The following is a 20,048-nucleotide window of genomic DNA, read 5'->3' on the forward strand; positions in this document are numbered from 1 at the left end:
ACAAAAAATGTTTCCCCATCTAAGAAATTAGGTCATTATTTTAAGATATCTGTGGGGCATGAGACATGTGATAATGTGAGAGAGGATCCTACTGTGTCATGGAATGTACATGTACATCAGTGTATCTCTCTCCTCTTCATCCTCTACTTCCCCAATTGGGAATCAGCATTTTTCTCAACAGAAAGATGTCAGTTCTAAAGATTTCTTGACTAATCAAGTGAACACAGAACAGGGAAATATCCATGTTCTATAAATTTCAGATTTAGGATGAGAACAGAGAAGGGGCTTCCATCTATTTATTTGATTAGTGAGAGCTACCTAATTTGAGAATAAGCATCAATCATATAATAAAGACTGAAATTTGAGCATAAGCATCAGTCACCTGATTAAAAAAATACATTTTTTCAATTATTTACCTTTGAAAGTTTTAGAGCATGGCCTTAGGTAATCTTTGTACATTATAGGATACAGAAGCAGAAACTCAACCAGAAAACTACTCTAAAAGATAAGAGCTGTTAGTTTTAATAGGACATGGTAGTTACAACAGGACATTGATTGAATATCAAAGACTGTTTAAATATTTTTTGAAAAAGAAAACAGATTTGTATTGTTCAAAGCCCAGGTAAAGCAAGTATTCTGCTTATCTAATTGCTTTGAAGGCTATTGAATAATTGTACTAGGCCAGGTGTAATGGCTCACAACTGTAATCCCAGCACTTTGGGATCGCCAAGGTGGATGGATCACTTGAAGTCAGGAATTTGAGATCAGCCTGGCCAACATGGTGAAACCCCGTCTCTACTAAAAATACAAAAATTAGCTGGGTATGGTGGCGTATGCCTGTAGTCCCAGTTACTTGAGAGGCTGAGAGGGGAGAATCGCTTGAACCTGGGAAGTGGAAATGGCAGTGAGCCACGATTGCGTCACTGCACTCCAGCCTGGGATTTTTGAGACTCTGTCTCAAAAAAAGAAAAGAAAAAGGAAAAGAACAATTGTACTCATTAAGAATAGAATTTAATATGTTGATTCATTATTTACTTTGGTTAAAAAAATAGTTTATTGGATTGCATTATCAAACATAAATTCCATGAGAACAGTTACCATTTTAGCATTCAGTATTCACTTTTGTGCCCTGATTTTGCCAGGTGCTCAAATAAATATTCGTTGAGCTAAGTTCTATTTTTTCCCCTCTCTGTACTTTGAACACTTAGTAGGTAGACTGTCTTCCTTTTGTGTTTTTAGACGTATCACAGTGTCTGACCCTCAGTCAGGGTTCAATAAATTTTTAAAACATGAATCAGATACTGAATATTCTAGTCATCATACCAATATTCTATCTTGAATCAAGCCAATAATTTATTTTCTTCATTTCTGTTGAGCTTTACTAGAGATAAATCATATGATTATGCTTACCAACACTGCTACCAATGTGTTGATCCCTTCACATTCTCAAAAATTATTAAGCACTCCAGAGCTTTTGTGTACATAGATATGTTGGTATTTACCATAGGAGAACTTAAAACTGAGAAATTTTTAAAATATGTGTTTATGGATTCATTTAAAAACAACAATAGGGCAGGTTCAGTGTCCCACGCCTGTAATCCCAGCACTTTCAGAACCTAAGGCGAGTGGATCACTTGATGTCACAAGTTTGAGACCAGCCTGGGCAGCATGGTGAAACCCTGTCTCTACAAAAAAATTCAAAAAAAATTAGCTGCATATAATCCCAGCTGCTCAGCTAATTGGGAGGCTGAGGTGGGAGGATGACTTGAGCCAGGGAGGCAGAGGTTGCAGTGAGCTGAGATGGCACCACTGCTCTCCAGCCTGGGCAATAGAGCCAGACGTTGTCTCAAAATAAATATATAAATAACAATAGTAAAACCATTACATGTTAGCATAAATAATACATTTTAATGAAAACAAAAACAAACAAAATACTAAGAGAGGCTTGTTTTTCTTTTTCTGGATATTTGAGCTAACAGTTTCCTCTCTCTTCTAGATCTTAAGTGAATCCTGACAGCAAACATGCAGAACACATAGTAGCTACTTGGAAGAAATACACATGAAATGAGGTCTAGGTTTACCCCATCCTGTAAAAAAAATTCTTTACTACTTAGAACAGCATATACTTTTGCAGCACATACTTTTGAAGAAGTGTTGGTTCAATCTGAATTTTGAGAGTTTTGAAGTAGTAGTCTCTACTTGATTCTGAATATTTTTAGATTCATTCATTTCTTATCATATTGCAGTCTGACTTTGGCATTGCCATTCTACTTGAATTGCTCTCAATAAAATTATCATTTACTAAGAATGTTATTACATGTTCATGACATTATTGAACATCGCATTTTTCTTTTTTCCCATAAGAACTGCTAAATTTTGTTGTGTGCTTCGTTTTGACACTAAATCTCTGAGATCTTTTTTAATTGAAATAATTTATTTTTATACAATTTCTAGTGTATTTAGGATAAAATCAGGAAGAAAAAAATTGTTTGGTTGCTGTCTCAACCCCCAAATCATCATCAATCTTAATTTTTTTTCTTTGAATTTTTTAATATACTTTAAGTTCTAGAATACATGTGCAGAACGTGCAGGTTTGTTACATAGTGTGACATAGGTATACACATGCCATGGTGGTTTGCTGCACCCATCAACACGTCATCTACATTAGGTATTTCTCCTAATGCTATCCCTCCCCTAGACTCCCACCCCCGAACAGGCCCCAGTGTGTGATGTTCCCCTTCCTGTGTCCGTGTGTTCTCGTTGTTCAGCTCTCATTTATAAGTGAGAACATGTGGTGTTTGGTTTTCTTTTCCTTTGTTAGTTTGCTGAGAATGATGGTTTCCACCTTCATCCGTGTCCCTGCAAAGGACATGAATTCATTCTTTTTTATGGCTGCATGCTATTCCATGGTGTATATGTGCCATATTTTCTTTATTCAGTCTGTCACTGATAAGCATTTGGTTCGGTTCCAAGTCTTTGCTATTGTGAATATTGCTGAAATAAACATACATAGTAGTATGTTTATATCTTTATAGTAGAATGTATCTTTATAGGATAGTATCTTTATAGTAGAGTGTATCTTTATAGTATAGTATCTTTATAGTAGAATGATTTATAATCATTTTGGTATATACCCAGTAATGGGGTTGCTGGGTCAAATGATATTTCTGGTTCTAGATCCTTGAGGAATTGCCACACTGTCTTTCACAGTGGTTGAACTAATTTACACCCCCACCAACAGTGTAAAAGTGTTCCTATTTCTCCACATCCTCTCCAGCATCTGTTGTTTCCTGACTTTTTAATGATTGCCATTATAACTGGCATGAGATGGTATCTCATTGTGGTTTTGATTTGCATTTCTCTAATGACCAGTGATGATGAGCTTTTTTTCTTGTTTTTTAGCCACACAAATGTCTTCTTTTGAGAAATTTCTGTTCATATCCTTTGCCCACTTTTTGCTGGGGTTGTTTTTTTCTTGTAAATTTGTTGAAGTTCTTTGTAAATTCTGGACATTAGCCCTTTGTCAGATGAATAGATTGCAAAAATTTTTTCCCATTCTGTAGGTTGCCTGTTCATTCTGTTGATATTTCTTTTGCTGTGCAGAATTCTTTAGTGTTATTAGCTCCCATTTGTCAATTTTGGCTTTTGTTGCCATTGCTTTTGGTGTTTTAGTCATGAAGTCTTTGCCCATGCCTGTGTCCTGAATGGTATTGCCTAGATTTTCTTCTAGGGTTTTTATGACTTTCAGTCTTATATTTAAGTCTTTAATCCATTTTGAGTTAATTTTTGTATAAGGTGTAAGGAAGGAGTCCAGTTTCAGTTTTCTGCATATGGCTAGCTAGTTTTCCCATCACCATTTATTAAATAGGAATCATTCCCCATTTCTTGTATTTGTCAGGTTTGTCAAAGATCAGATGGTTTTAGATGAGTGGCATTATTTCTGAGGTCCTCTGTTCCATTGGTCTACGTATCGGTTTTGATACAAGTGCCATGTGGTTTTTCCACATAGTATAGTTTGAAGTCAGGTACTGTGATGCCTCCAGCTTTGTTCTTTTTGCTTAGGATTGTCATGGCTATACGGGCTCTATTTTTGGTTCTATATGAAATTTAAAGTAGTTTTTTCTAATTCTGTGAAGAAAGTCAATGGTAGCTTGATGGGGATAGTATTGAATCTATAAACTACTTTGGGCAATAAGGCCATTTTCACGATATTGATTCTTACTATTCATGAGCATGGAATATTTTTCCATTTGTTTGTGTCCTCTCTTATTTCCTCGAGCAGTGGTTTGTAGTTCTCCTTGAAGAGGTCCTTCACGTCCCTTGTAAGTTGGATTCCTAGGTATTTTATTCTCTTTGTAGCAATTGTGAATGGGAGTTCACTCATGATTTGGCTCTCTGTCTGTTATTGGTGTATATGAATGTTTGTGATTTTTGCACATTGATTTTTTTATCCTGAGACTTTGCTGAAGTTGCTTATCAGCTTAAGGAGATTTTGGACTGAGACTGTGGGGTTTTCTAAATATACAATCATGTCATCTGTGAACAGAGGCAATTTGACTTCCTCTCTTCCTATTTGAATACCCTTTATTTCCTTCTCTTGCCTGGTTGCCCTGGCCAGAACTTCCAATACTATGTTGAATAGGAGTGGTAAGAGAGGGCATCCTTGTCTTATGCCAGTTTTCAAAGGGAATGCTTCCAGCATATTCAGTATGATATTGGCTGTGGGTTTCTCATAAATAACTTATTATTTTGAGATCTGTTCCACCAATACCTAGTTTATTGAGAGTTTTTAGCATGAAAGGGTGTTGGTTTTTATTGAAGGTCTTTTCTGCATCTATTGGATAATCATGTGGTTTTTGTCATTGGTTCAATTTATGTGATGGATTACATTTATTTATTTCTGTGTGTTGAACCAGCCTTGCATCCCAGGGATGAACCGGACTTGATTGTGGTGGATAAGTTTTTTGATGTGCTGCCGGATTTGGTTTGCCAGTATTTTATTGAGGATTTTTGCATCGATGTTCATCAGGGATATTGGCCTGAAATTTTCTTTTTTTGTTGTGTCTCTGCCACATTTTGGTATCAAGATGATGCTGGCCTCATGAAATGAGTTAGAGAGGAGTCCCTCTTTTTCTATTGTTTGATATAGTTTCAGAAGGAATAGTACCAGCTCCTCTTTTTACCTCTGGTAGAATTCGGCTATGAATCCATCTGGTCCTGGGCTTTTTCTGGTTGGTAGGCTATTAATTACTACCTCAGTTTCAGAACTTGTTATTGGCCTTTTCCGGGATTCAACTTCTTCCTGCTTTAGTCTTGGGAGGGTGTATGTGTCCAGGAATTTACCCATTTCTTCTAGATTTTCTAGTTTATTTGTGTAGAGGTGTTTGTAGTGTTCTCTAACGGTAATTTGTATTTCTGTGGGATCAGTGATGATCCCACATTTTTTATTGTGTCTATTTGATTCTTCTCTCTTTTCTTCTTTATTGTCTGGCTGGCAGTCTATCTATTTTGTTCATCTTTTCAAAAAACCAACTCTTGAAATCATTGATATTTTGAAGGGTTTTTTGTGTCTGTATCTTCTTTAGCTCTGCTCTGATCTTAGTTATTTCTTGTCTTCTGCTAGCTTTTGAATTTGTTTGCTCTTGCTTCTCTAGTTCTTTTAACTGTGATGTTAGGGTGTCAATTTTAGATCTTTCCTGCTTTCTCCTGTAGGCGTTTGGTGCTATAAATTTCCCTCTAAACACTGCTTCAGCTGTGTCCCAGAGATTCTGGTATGTTGTGTCTTTGTTCTCATTGGTTTCAAAGAACTTATTTATTTCTGCCTCAATTTTGCTATTTACCCAGTAGTATTTCAGGAGCCGGTTGTTCAGTTTCCATGTAGTTATGTGGTTTTGAGTGAGTTTCTTAATCCTGAGTTCTAATTTGATTGCACTGTGGTCTGAGAGACTGTTTGTTAGGATTTGTGTTCTTTTGCATTTGCTGAGGAGTGTTTTACTTCCAATTATGTGGTCAATTTTAGAATAAGTGTGATGTAGTGCTAAGAAGAATGTATATTCTGTTGATTTGGGGTGGAGAGTTCTATAGATGTCTATTAGGTCTGCTTGATCCAGAGCTGAGTTCCAGTCCTGAATATTCTTGTTGATTTTCTGTCTCGTTGATCTGTCTAATATTGAGAGTGGGGTGTTAAAGTCTCCCACTATTATTGTGTGGGAGTCTAAATTACTCTTTGTAGTTCTTTAAGAACTTGCTTTATGAATCTGGGTGCTCCTGTATTGGGTGCATATATATTTAGGATAGTTAGCTCTTCTTGTTGCATTGATCCCTTTACCATTAAGTAATGTCCTTCTTTGTCTTTTTTGATCTTTGTCAGTTTAAAGCCTGTTTTATTGGAGACTAGGATTGTAACCCCTGTTTGTTTTTTGCTTTCCATTTGCTTGGTAAATGTTCCTCCATCCCTTTATTTTGAGCCTGTGTGTGTCTTTGCCCATGACATGGGTCTCCTGAATACAGAAACTGATGGATCTTGACTCTTAATCCAATTTGCTAGTCTGTGTCCTTTAATTGGGGCATTTAGCCCATTTATATTTAAGGTTAATATTGTTATATGTGAATTTGATCCTGTCATTATGATGCTAGCTGGTTATTTTGCCCATTAATTGATTACCCGCAGTTTCTTCATAGTGTCAATGGTCTTTACAATTTGTTGTATTTTTCAGTGGAAGGTACCAGTTTTTCCTTTCCATATTTAGGACTTCCTTCAGGAGCTCTTATAAGGCAGGCCTGGTGGTGACAAAATCTCTCAGCATTTGTTTGTATGTAAAGGATTTTATTTCTCCTTTGCTTGTGAACTTAGTTTGGCTGGATATGAAAGTCTGGGCTGAAATTTCTTCTCTTTAAGAATGTTGAATATTGGCCCCCACTCTTTTCTGTCATGTAGGGTTTCTACAGAGAGATCCACTGTTAGTCTGATGGGTTTCCCTTTGTTGTTAACCCAACCTTTCTCTCTGGCTGCCCTTAATATTTTTCCCTTCTTTTCAACCTTGGTGAATCTGATGATTTTGTGTCTTGGGGTTGTTCTTCTCGAGGAGTATCTTTGTAGTGTTCTCTGTATTTCCTGAATTTGAATATTGGCCTGCCTTGCTCAGTTGGGGAAGTTCTCCTGGATAATATCTTGAAGAATGTTTTCCAACTTGGTCCTATTCTCCCCACCACTTTTAGGTATACCAGTCAAATGTAGGTTTGGTCTTTTCACATGGTCCCATATTTCTTAGAGGCATTGTTCTTTCCTTTTCATTATTTTTTCTCTAATCTTGTCTTCATGCTTTATTTTATTAAATAGATCTTCACTCTCTAATATCCTTTGTTCTGCTTGCTTGATTCAGCTATTGATACTTGTGTATGCTTCACAAAGTTCTTGTGTTGTGGTTTTCAGCTCCATCAGGTCATTTATGTTCTTCTCTAGCTGGTTATTTTAGTTAGCAATTCCTCTAACCTTTCTTCAAGGTTCTTAGCTTCCTTGCCTTGGGTTAGAAAATGCTCCTTTAGCTTGAAGAAGTTTGTTATTAACCACCTTCTGAAGCCTTCTTCTGTCAATTCATCAAACTCATTCTCCATCCAGTTTTGTTCCCTTGCTGGCAAGGAGTTGTGATCCTTTGGAGGAGAAGAGGCATTCTGTTTTTTGGAATTTTCAGCCTTTTTGCACTGAAAAATGTTCTTTTTTAAATTAAACCAGTAGTCTAGTGAAAAGACAGACTAACATATAAAAAGTAAAATATATGGCCTGTGGTGATAAGTGCTGTGAAGAAAATAATCGTGAAAGCAGAAAAGGGAGGTAGAGGTGGGCTGGGGAGAGTTATAAGTTAAAATAAAGTGGTCAGAGAAGATTTTACTGAGGAGATATTTTACAAAGATCCTAAAGGAAGAAAGAGAGCGACCTATGTAGTTACCTGAGGGAAGAGCTTTCCAAGCAAAAGGATAAACAAGGGCAAGGGCTTTGGGACAGGAGTGTGCCTGGAACATCTGGGGAACAAGGAGGACAACATGGCTGGGCTGAAGTGAGAAATGGAGGGAGCAGTAGGGGATGAGGTCAGAGAGGTTGTCGGATGGGGGTCAGTCTGTACCGGGTATTTGTAGGTCATCTAAGGACATTGAGTGAGTTGGGAAGCAAACAGAAGATTTTTATTAGAGTTGACATGATTTGTCTTACATTTAACAATGTCGGCTGGGCGCGGTGGCTCATGCCTGTAATCCCAGCACTTTGGGAGGCTGAGGTGGGCAGGTCACCCAAGGTCGGGAGTTAGAGACCAGCCTGACCAACATGGAGAAACCCCGTCTCTACTAAAAATACAAAATTAGCCGGACATGGTGGCACATGCCTGCAATCCCAGTTTCTCAGGAGACTGAGACAGGAAAATCACTTGAACCTGTAAGGTGGAGGTTGTGGTGAGTCGAAATTGCACCACTGCACTCCAGCCTGGCAACGAGAGTGAAACTCCATCCAAAAAAAAAAGAAAAATTGTCACTTGGCTGCTGTGTTCAGAATAGACCATGGAAGAGCACGGATGAAAGCAGAGAGACCACTTCAGAGGTGATTGCCACAGTGTAGGCAAGCAGTGCTGGTGAGAGAGAAATCAGTGCAATTCCAATCCAAATTCCAACAAGATTTACTGAGGAGCTTGAAAAGCTTATTCTAATATCCAAAAGAACTATCAGAAATATCTGAAAATCCAAGAATAGTAAAAACATTCTTGAAAGAAAATGAAATAAAACCTCATATGCTGGAATGTCTTCCTAATTCCTTGTTGAGAACTTTTCTCCTTAATTTTTCGTTCTGGTTTCTTCATCACAAGTTTTTTCCTCCTTCCTATATCATTTCTATCTGTTCACAAAGATGATGTAGAATCTCCTATCTTATAAGAAGAAGCAAATGAAAGGAAGCAAGGAAGAGGAGGAGAGGAATGGAAACAGGGAGGGAAGAAGGAAAGGCATTTCTTGGTGGTATGAATTTGGACAAGTTAAATAACCTGAACTCTCTCTGCCTCAGTTTCCTCATCCTTAAACCGGGAATGATAATAATTGTACTTATTTCATGTTTTTTTGTGATTAGTATATACTTATTGCCTACTATATATTAGAGATAAGGTGGTAGAAATTAAAGACATGGTCACTGGCCTCATAGAACAACCCTGAAATCATCCTTGACTGCTTTAGTTCTTTCACATCCCAAATCCAATCTATCAGCAAATCTTCCTGGGTTGACTTTCACAACAGATCCAGAATCTTACCACTGTAGTTCTCATTTTCTGCACTGTTACTCCCTGGCTTCCACTGTCATCACTGGGTTCATGTCACCATTATTATTCTATTATTGCAATAGCCTCTTTTTTTTTTCTGCCCTTACCCCACTTCATCCTATTCTCAACACAACAGCTAGAGCAATCCCTCTTCTGCTGAAGACCTTCTAATGGCTTCCTAGCTCATTCAGAGTAAAAGTCTAAGTTCTTATGATGACCTACAAAGTCCTACAAGATGTCCTTCCACCTCCTCCACCTTGCCTCTTAGATGTCATCTGCTACTTTCCCTCTTGCCGCTTCTTAAAGCATGCTCCCACCTTGCCTCTTAGACGTCATCTGCTACTTTAAAGCATGCTCCCACCTTGCCTCTTAGACGTCATCTGCTACTTTCCCTCTTGCCGCTTCTCAAAGCATACTCCACACTGGTAATTCTGTCTGCCTGGAAAGCTCTTGTTCCTGATAATGATAGGGCAAGCATCCTTACCTTCTTCAGGTCCTTGCTGAAATGTCTACTCATTAAGACCTTCCTTAATCACCTTATTTAAAATTGCAACAGTCCCCAGTCATACCCTTATTCCCCTTTTCTGCTTCATTTTTCTCCATAACACTTTCCATCGTCTACCAAAATATACACTCATTTATATTGTTTATTTTCCATCTCATCCCTCCCCTTAGAATGTAAGCCCCATGAGGGGGTGAATTTTTCTTGGTTTTGTTCACTGCTCTATCACTGGCACTTAAATAGTTTGATAAATATTTACTGAGTGAACGTTCAAAGCTCATGTTTTATCAGAAAAACAGGCATTGAACAACTAATTATATAATTAATAATTAATTATAATGAATAATTATAATTACAGTGAAAGCTATCAAGAAGGAGATGATGTTAAGATTATTAACAAAGCATATCATCTTGTTTGAGAAGGGGATCAGGGAAGTCAGGGGGTCAACTGAAATCAGACTGTTAGGTTAACTAGACAAAGAAAAGGTAGAAGAGGAATGTAAAATAATTAGGTTATTGATAAAATTGGTGATAGGGAAACAATAGTAAATACTATGTATGATTTAAAATTATACAAATTATGGCATCTATACCTTTAGGGAGCTTTAAAATAATAGGAAATCTGTTGTCCTGGATGAATTTGGATATTTGTCTACCTAAAACAGGGTATAGGATCATGTGATCTTCCAAAGCAGTTTTCTAATTAAATGTGATCAAATTAAGAAAGATTTCAAGAGAGTTGTTACTAACAGGAAAATAGTAGAGTTGTTAAACTCTCATTGAGGACTAAGAACTTTTGCAATTCTTAAGTGTTCCAGTTAGGTCTCAGGGCCATGTAACCATCTTTAGAAGAGGCTTGTGGCATGGAAATCTGTATTTTTAATATTTGAAAAATCTCCTTCTCAAAATACAACTAAACCATTAATGGATGTTTGATATTTTTGTATTATCCTAAGCAAAGTCTGTTTATCAGACCAATAATGTTTTGTGAAGTGTTCTTAGTTGGAAAGTCAAGAAAAAGCTTTCTAAAATGATCATTATTACTTAGCAGTTTATACTGAGTATCAAACCAGAAATGGAAATAAATGGTCTGAAAGTAGAATAGAATATTTGAAAGCAGGATTTTCCTGGCAATTTGGGGACATTTGGTCACTGTAATTTAGGCCAGCATAAAGAATACTATAGGAGTCCCTAGTCTCAAATACTTGTATCATTTCATCCCAAGTGAAATTTAAAGTTCCAGAAATATTTACATTATGTTCAGTGTAAATCAATTTTTTCTCTTTATCTTTTATTTTCCACACTTACTATATTAAGTACATAATTCCTGTATATGTTAAGATAAATTAGGTTAGGCTACAGGAATAACCAACTAAAATATTAATGGCTTAAAACAATAAGGGTTTATTTCTATCATGCTAAATGTTCATCAAGATCTAGGAGAGAGACTCTGCTCATTATAATCACTTAGGCTCCCTGCACTTATAGAAGCTCTATCTGTACCTGTGTTTTCTCAGTCACTAAACCAGAAAAAAAGCAATGTGATAAATCACACATTGGTACTCATAACTTCCATTCAAAAGTGACATATGTACACCCAAGTAGAATATACCTAATCCAAATATCAAAGAAGGCAAAGATGTACAATCTTACCACGTGGTCTAGAAGAAAACCTAGAATATCTGTGAATACCCTAAATGACTAACACAGCACATGTGTGTGGAGGGGAGGTGAAGGGGATAAGTATGAAATGTAACTCATACTTTGTGTGGAAATACACTTTCTGTACTGCAAAGATATAATATGTAGTTGGCCCTCTGTATCTTCAGGGTCTGCACTCTTGAACTTAACTAACTGCAAATCAAAAATATTTGAAAAGTCAGGGTACAGTAGCTTACACCTATAATCCCAGCACTTTGGGAGGTCAAGGTGGAGGATGGTTTGGGACCAGGAGTTCAAGACCAGCCCAGGCAACATAGCAAGACCCTGTCTCTACAATAATTTTTTTTAAAAATTAGCCAGGTTTTGTGGTACACACCTGTAGTCCCAGCTACTCAGAAGCTAGGAGCTTAAGCAGGAGCTTAAGCCTAGGAGTTCAAGGCTGTAGTGAGCTATGACTATGCCACTGCATTCCAGCCTGCATGACAGAGCAAGACCCTGCCTCTAAAAACAAAAATCAAACATATTCCAGGGGGGACAATAAAAAATAACAATGTTACAATAAAAACCATATGCATAAAAATTATACAGTATAACAACTATTTATATAGCATATACATTGTGTAGATATTATAATAATCTAGAAATGATTTAAAGTACAGATGCTTCTCAACTTTCAATGGGGGGTTATGTCCCCCCATTGAAAATATCATAAGTGGAAACTATGTTTTTGACTTATGATGTTTTCATCTTGTGATAGATTTATCCAGACTTAACCCCACTGAAAGTTGAGGAGCCTGCTCAATGCATGTCACTTTTGCACCATCATAAAGTCAAAAGATTGTAAGAGAAACTATAGAAAGTTGAGGACCCTCTAAATACAGGAGGATATGCATAGGGTATGTGCAAATACTGCTCCATTTTATATAAGGAACTCAAGTATCCATAGATTTTTGGTATCTGCAGGGAATCCTGGAACCAGTCCCCCAAAGATACTGAGGAATGACTATATATCCAGAAAATACTAATTTATAACCTTAGTATTATTTTCAAAATTGAAATAAAATTAACCCTTTAAATTAATTTATTTATGCCAGGGTATAAATACTGCTGAAATTTCCAACACATTTTACAAAGTTTTATTTCTATTTTTAAGCAAAGGCTTCCTCCAGGAACTGATTTTCCCATACATAAATAACTTTTGCCTAATTCTAGTTTAATGAGCTTCCTTTCATCCTCCTTTTTCTTTCCCTTACTCCTTCCCTCTAGAAATTTCAACATTCATCTGACATCTTAAGAAAAATAGTTACCTATATGGATCCGTAAAATAAATTATAATATTTTACATTATAAACTTCTTTAGAGTCAGAGCTGTCTGTTTCTTCAAATTGTTATAATCACATGTGAGATAACTGTGTTGAAAACACTGAACACATTAATATTTTATAATTATTTTTAAACTGTAAATAATATTTCTATTTCTTCTAAAGGTATTTCATGATGTGGCTTATAAAGCTAAAGATCGTAATGACTTGGTATCAGGAATTGATGAGTTTCTGGATCAGGTTACTGTTCTCCCTCCTGGAGAATGGGATCCAAGCATCCGAATAGAGCCTCCCAAAAATGTACCTTCCCAGGTATGTATATTTGAAGACATTCTTTGAAATTGAATATTTTTTGTCTTTTAAATGCATGTTTCAAAATAGCAATAATCCATCAAGAAGATTCAAATGATTTAAATGATAGCCTCGAAGGCAGAAGGGGCATGAAGTTACAAGATATTTCTTAATACTCTCCAACACACATTACTGAGAAACTTGGCAGTTTGATGACAACCTACTAATCAAACAGTGCTATATACCTGGAAAGATTTTAGCTCCTACTTAACATGTATTATACAAGAGGAAGATTAAAATTGTAATAACAATATAAAATATAGCCTGAGAGAAAGCCCATTACTGTCCTTCTATGTTTTGATACATCACTTTGAAATTGGCAAGCATTAGGAAAATTCAAAGACATGACTTAATCATATTATGTAGAAAACTCCACATTTATTACTGCTAATCACAGTAAATATTGGGAAGATTTTAAAATTGTAATTCTTATATTTGTATTGCTTTTGTGTGGATGTATGATATAAAGATTTTTTAAATTTTGCTTATGAACATATAATGGATATTTTACCCATCATACAATCCAGAAAGATAGAAATATAAAGCATTGCTATTTTCTAGGGTCACTTTTTAAATTGCAGTCATGACTATTAAGAATGATGACCAAATGTTTGTTAAGCTCACTCCTCACACTGCCACCTCTATGCCTACTGAATCTGCCTCCCACAGCCCTCCCAAGTTGTTACGTACTTAGTCTTGCCTTTGGCCTTTGCCCTGCAGAGTTCAGCCTGGTCTGACTCTGCTGCCCTATTGGAAGCGACAGATGGTCTAATTGACCCAGCTCTGGAATTAGAAATTTTCCTGCTTTGCCAGAGGTGGGCAAATGAGCAGTTGTACCACTCAACCATGAGTACTTAAAAAGGGTATCTCAATTTCACTGTCAGTTTAAAGAAACTCTATGGATACCTCATTTTTATATTTTCATTTTGAAGTCATTTCATAATTATTAAAGACTATTTCCTTTTCTCAAAACTTACCATTTTGTGATTCTGTAACTGCTACCACATATTTCAGTTGATCTATTACTAAAATAAAAACAGTTGCCTAATAATTAATTATAGGGGTTATAGATTGTCTCATTCCTGTACTTGTAGAATACATCTTTATACTAATGATATTAGAAAAGGCAATATAATGCTTCCTGAATATGTAGAAACTCCTTAATTAATATTATTTGGAGAAATTCAGCAAAATATTAACACATTCAGAATGAGGCTTTAAAATTCACTATAACACCAATTAGCTATTGAAACATTAAAGATGAAGTTAAGTGTTTTTGAAAACAGCTTTGTGAACAATAATGTTTTTGAGGCAAGTTGAGTGATGGGAGGCCAATATTGTTTATGATTTTATGACACCCTTTAAAATCAGAATTAATTATTGGATTCTGGGTATTGAGAGGCAGTCGTAAAAAGAACATCGAATTAAGAATCAGGGCATTTGGGTTCTGCAATTGTCTATATATGTATGACCTTGAACAAATGTTTTAACCTCTCTGTTGATGCTCTATATCAGCACTGTCCAACAGTCTTCTGCAATAATGGAAATATTCTATATCTATGCTGTCTAGTAATCAGGCCACTAGTAAGCATTAGAAATGTTGCTACTGTGACTAAAGAACAGAATTTTTCATTTTAATTACCATAAATGTAAATAGACATATGCAGTTTGTGGTTATCATATTAGACAGCATAGTTCTATACAACAAATTTGAATTTCAGATATGCTTTATGCTTCTTTTCAACATTCATGTTTTAAAAATGCATGTTGTAATTGAATAATAGATAGCATGAGGCTATGTTTTCTATTAGATGGAGTGAAATGAGTTAATATGTATTAAACATTCTGACCTCATACTCATTCAAATTTTTTTTTTTTTTTTTTTTTTTTGAGTTGGAGTCTCGCTTTGTCGCCCAGGCTGGAGTGCAGTGGCGCGATCTCGGCTCACTGCAAGCTCCACCTCCCGGGTTCATGCCATTCTCCTGCCTCAGCCTCAGAGTAGCTGGGACTACAGGCGCCCACCACCGCGCCCGGCTAAGTTTTTGTATTTTTAGTAGAGAACGGGGTTTCACCGTGTTAGCCAGGATGGTCTTGATCTCCTGACCTCGGGATCTGCCCACCTCAGCCTCCCAAAGTGCTGGGATTACAGGCGTGAGCCACCGCGCCTGGCCCAAATATTTTTACCATTGGGATAATTTCCATCTTTTTTATTCATTTGAAATGTGCAAATCCCAGCATTTTAAATACTTTTTTTCCTTTCAGTTAAGAGAAGATTAACCTGTCACCTCCAGGGATAACTGTGAAAATATTCATTAGAACTTTGTGTCAGTCATTAAAATCACTCCCTTTTGTGTACCCTCAACTTATTTGCTCTTCCCTCATATCATGTACTTGCTTATCAAAACCATAACCCTGTGAGAATCCAACACTTCACTCTGTACCACATTGATGAAGCTGAAGCTGAAGGAAAACATGTAACTACATTGACTGGTCTCACATAAATTCATGACCGCATACCTTAAGTGAGCCCTTCGTGTTGCAGGTTCATCATACTACACTGCCCTAGTCCAATCATTCTCACTTGATAACTAATTCACACTTTTTCTTCTCTCCTCAAGCCTTCAGCACATCCTTTCTGACCCTCACTCTCATATGCTGATGTGCCTTTTACTTCCCTAAGAAATTTGAAACAATCAAAAAAGAACTCCTATAGATTGCTACCATCATACCTACCCACCGGCCAGCATCTGCATGCACATACTCTGCCTTCCTGTTCATTACTATTGATGAACTAGCCAAAGTCAGCCTTCTACTTGTGCACTAGAAAGAGCCTATCTCTTCACATCTACTCAAGAGCGCAACTCTACCAATTCTCCTCTTTCTCTTGTATATCATCAAATCCTTTTTTCTGTATTTTATCACTTTTATTAGCATACAACATACTATGAAATTTATCAATCTTAAATAAAAGAACTCTCTTGATACCACTACCCAGCCTGCCACTCTCATTCATTCCCTTTTGCAACAAAATGCCACAGAAGAGTTCTCTACACTACTTGCCTCCAGTTACTCTCCTCCAATTCTCTTTTAACACTCACTCCAAGAGGCTTTTGCCCCTACTACTTCAGTAAAATATGTACGTGAACAATGATCTCCACAATGCTAAGTCCCATGGTCAATTCTCAACCTGCATTTTATCTAACCTATCAATGAACAGCATTTAAGAGTTGATGACTCCCTTTTCCTTAATATACATTCCTTGCTTGGCTCCCAAAACATCACCTTCTGTTAGTTTTGTCATTGTAAAATAGAGTTAATTTATCTAGTCAGTAGTATTCTCCCAGAAGACCACATAATAATACTTGCTTTCTGAGACTTGTGAAAGCTATGAATTGTTTTCCTAGGTGATTGGGAAGTAGGTACTGAGGATAACTCTTAAATCCCTTTATTAATGTATCCTATGTACCTGTAAAGACAGTTCCTTCATCAGTTAACAGATGCTTCTCTTTTATCTTTGAACTTTAGTCTTATTGCGTCCATCTATTTACCTGGGGAAATTGTTAAATATTAAGCAATAAACTTCCTTATATTGTGTATTTTTCAAAACCTTTTTTATATGTTAAACCTGTATCATTCTACCTAGATGTCTCCTGGTAAGTGAGATCAGTTTATGAGTCACTTTTGTTTTTCATGTTTATACTAATTCTATTTTGGAATGGTGGTCAAGTAAAAATCATAATTTCACCACTTAAGATTTTTCCTATTATCCTTTGAAGTGCTTTTGAACACATTGGTGTGCTCTAAGATCACCATAGGTAGGATTTTAGGTAGAAATTTCTGATTTTTAAAAAAATCATATTCACCAACAAAAGTGGATGGAATAGACCTTTGGGAAAACAATACTTACCTGAATCTCCACTAATTTGTCATTGGTTAAATTAGACGCCTCCTTTTACAATCGTCTTTGACACTCTATGAGTTAAAGAGACCCATATTGTAAACTATTTTCTGGGTAGAAAGATACTAGCTGGAATCACACAGGGAAATATACTTTAAAAATAGTAATGATGGTTACTGTTCTTTGAACAATTAAACTATGCCAGGCGTATAACACCACCATACTTAACACCTCCTCACGCCAACCTACCCGCATCCTGATCTCTCTCTTTCCCCTTCCCTTACTTCATTTTTCTTCATAGCTCCCATCTGTACCTGATATTTTAAGGTTATTGTCTCTTTTCACTAACAGGATGCTTTTTCTTGCCCACCTTTGCAGCTCTAGCATTCATTACAATGAATGGCACACACTAGGCACTCAGTATTAGTTGAAAGAATAAATAAGTGTCCATCACCTCATTTAATTCTCTTAGCCACACTATAAGATAGATACTGATGTTACCCCCAGTAAACAGAGGAAGAAACTAACACTTTAAAAGGCTAAATAACTTCCCAAAGGTCAAGCAACAAATAAGTACAGAGCCTAGGTTCTCAGCTATTGTGCATATTGCTTCAAGGAAAATGAACTGTTATTGTTATTTACAATTAACACCTGAAATTAAAATAAAACAAAACACACGAACAAAGAAACTCTCCACAGGAGAAGAGGAAGATTCCTGCTGTACCAAATGGAACAGCAGCTCATGGGGAAGCAGAGCCCCACGGAGGGCATAGTGGACCTGAACTCCAGAGAACTGGAAGGTTAGTGAAAATCACTTCTATGGGACTTCAACGACCAAATGACATACCATTCTTCTCTGTTAGGAATTGCTATTTTGGGATCTAATTTATTTTATACTTTTAATAGCTGCTTTTTGAGGGTGAAAATGCCAATTAGTTTGATTTCTCTGAAGTTGCTAATGATTGTCATTACTGTTAAACTAAAACAGTGGAGACACCCTTCCATTATACTTTACCTAGTCTTTCATTTTGCTGTGCATAAAATGCATTCCCAGATTCTTAGAATGAAAAGGAAAACCGTCAATTGACCCTTCCAAAAGAACCCATTGAAAGCTTCAAGTTCAAGATAGAAATAAAACTAAATACCAACAACTCAGTCTTGTAGGCCCTATCTCATTAAATGCAAGTAGGATGTATATAATGGTATTTTTTATTTTTACGGCTGTGATTTGAAAGAGCTATATGATTTATTTTCTAATCACACATCTTTGAAGAGATGAAAGCTTCAATTTATTTCTTAAAATGGTGCTTTATGGTTTTTTTTGACAGCTTGTCTCTCTCTAAGCAATGTGTGAGCAGAAAATCAGAAACCCTTGGGTGGGTCTCTCTTTAGGGAATATGTGTATAGCCTCCATTGTAATTAAAGGCAGTTGCAAAGACTTTGCAGGATTGGTGCTCCCCTCCCCTCAAGGCCATTTTCTGTACTGCTTGCAATGTGTCCTCTAAGCTGACTTTCCAGTTCCTGAGCACTCTGCATTTTAATTCTGTGTTCTTTCCATTTATCTATGTGTTGTCTCTGAGGAAATGTCCTTTAATGTCTTCCTCAGGCTTGATACCTAATTTGAGATGGTTCAAACAATTTTTTCCTTTTCCCTTCACTGCAACCTTTGTTACTCATTCTGTTTGCTTTCATACTTTTGAATGCTGTCTTTTTATTTTTGGTGGTATTTTTTTCTCTTTCTCAGGTGTAACATGCCACATAGCTTAGATTTTTTTCGAAGTTCACTTTTCCTTACTGCTTCCTAAATCCTCCCAGGTCACCAATATCCGGTATCTTCGCTTCTCCAGAGTTCTTCCACAGATTCTGTTGCTGACATGACTTGAAGTATCCATTACTCATCTGCTCTCCTGGAGTTGCTGGTGTACATCTGGGCTGCTCTTGCACTGTTCTCTGTAATGAACTCCCACTTCCGGATTTAGATTTTTACTGCTAAAAGCACATTTATACACAGTACTATAACAACTATTCAGACTAATGTATGCTCTAATAAGTAATTGATTAGAATCAATGGTCTAATATAAAGTGCTATCAAAACTATAAATATTAATTACTAATTAAGAGCTCATAACCACCTCAAATTCTTTTTGGGATTAGGTGGGATATAAATCATAAATGAATGCCTAAATAGACTGGTAGAGTAAATGTGTTTTGAATTGTGACTTTGATAAGTTAACAAATTATTCAGAAATGATCCCCAAAATAAAAAAATATATATGTGTATGTTTTACTAAACATGGGTAGAGAAGCCTAAGGTGATCTTTATGTGTACAAATATTTCACAGGTTCTCTGCAAGCTTCTCTGAGTTTCAAATGTCCTTTTATTCAATTGAAGTTTCATTCTTCTCAACCCTCTCCTACTCCATAGCTCTCTGATGGAACCAATCATAGGAAAATATAGTGATCTTATACCTGCGTAATAGTAGAATAGTTATTATTATGTAACGATTACAGATAAATCAGATCAGAGAAATTACATGGTAAAATATTTTAATTATTCATAATATGTACATCTTTTATTTCAAATTCTAACCAGAATTTTTTTCTAAAAAGAACAATCCTTTCTGAAGTGATTCTAGGACTGCCAAATGAATATTCCTATATATAAAATAAATAAGAAAAATGTAACAGTTTTGTGTGATCCAAGTATACTCAGCACGCTGGCAGTTTATTGGAGCATAAGTTTTTTTCACCATTAACATTAACCTTCACGTAGGAACTTACTCATAGTCTAATTCATTTTGCTATCACATCATTATTCCACGGAACAAAACAACTTACAGTAGACAAATGTTAAGTCTGCATATTGTTATTAGATGTCCATAAAATGAGAATACCTACTTATTAATGGTCTCATTTCTAATAGATTTTTTTAAAAGCTCTCAAATTTAAAGCATCATTTCACAGTTTAATACTTTTCCCCAAAAAAAATTATCTTTCAAGTGTTTCAATATGGTTTTGGA

At 36.2% G+C, this 20,048-nt stretch overlaps 1 protein-coding gene across 15 annotated transcripts in view; it reads left to right on the forward strand.

The window, feature by feature from the left end:
- The window catches only part of SLC4A10 (solute carrier family 4 member 10), a 381,685-nt gene that overhangs the window by 277,067 nt on the left and 84,570 nt on the right, over positions 1-20,048 (forward strand). For all 15 annotated transcript variants that reach the window (XM_025404367.1, XM_025404368.1, XM_025404373.1 and 12 more), the window contains 2 exons: positions 12,945-13,091; positions 17,728-17,828. In XM_025404367.1, the coding sequence (XP_025260152.1) occupies positions 12,945-13,091; positions 17,728-17,828 (248 nt within the window). The remainder of the gene's footprint in view (positions 1-12,944; positions 13,092-17,727; positions 17,829-20,048) is intronic.

This window comes from Theropithecus gelada, chromosome 12 (genome assembly GCF_003255815.1).
Source record: "Theropithecus gelada isolate Dixy chromosome 12, Tgel_1.0, whole genome shotgun sequence".
NCBI lineage: Eukaryota > Metazoa > Chordata > Mammalia > Primates > Cercopithecidae > Theropithecus > Theropithecus gelada.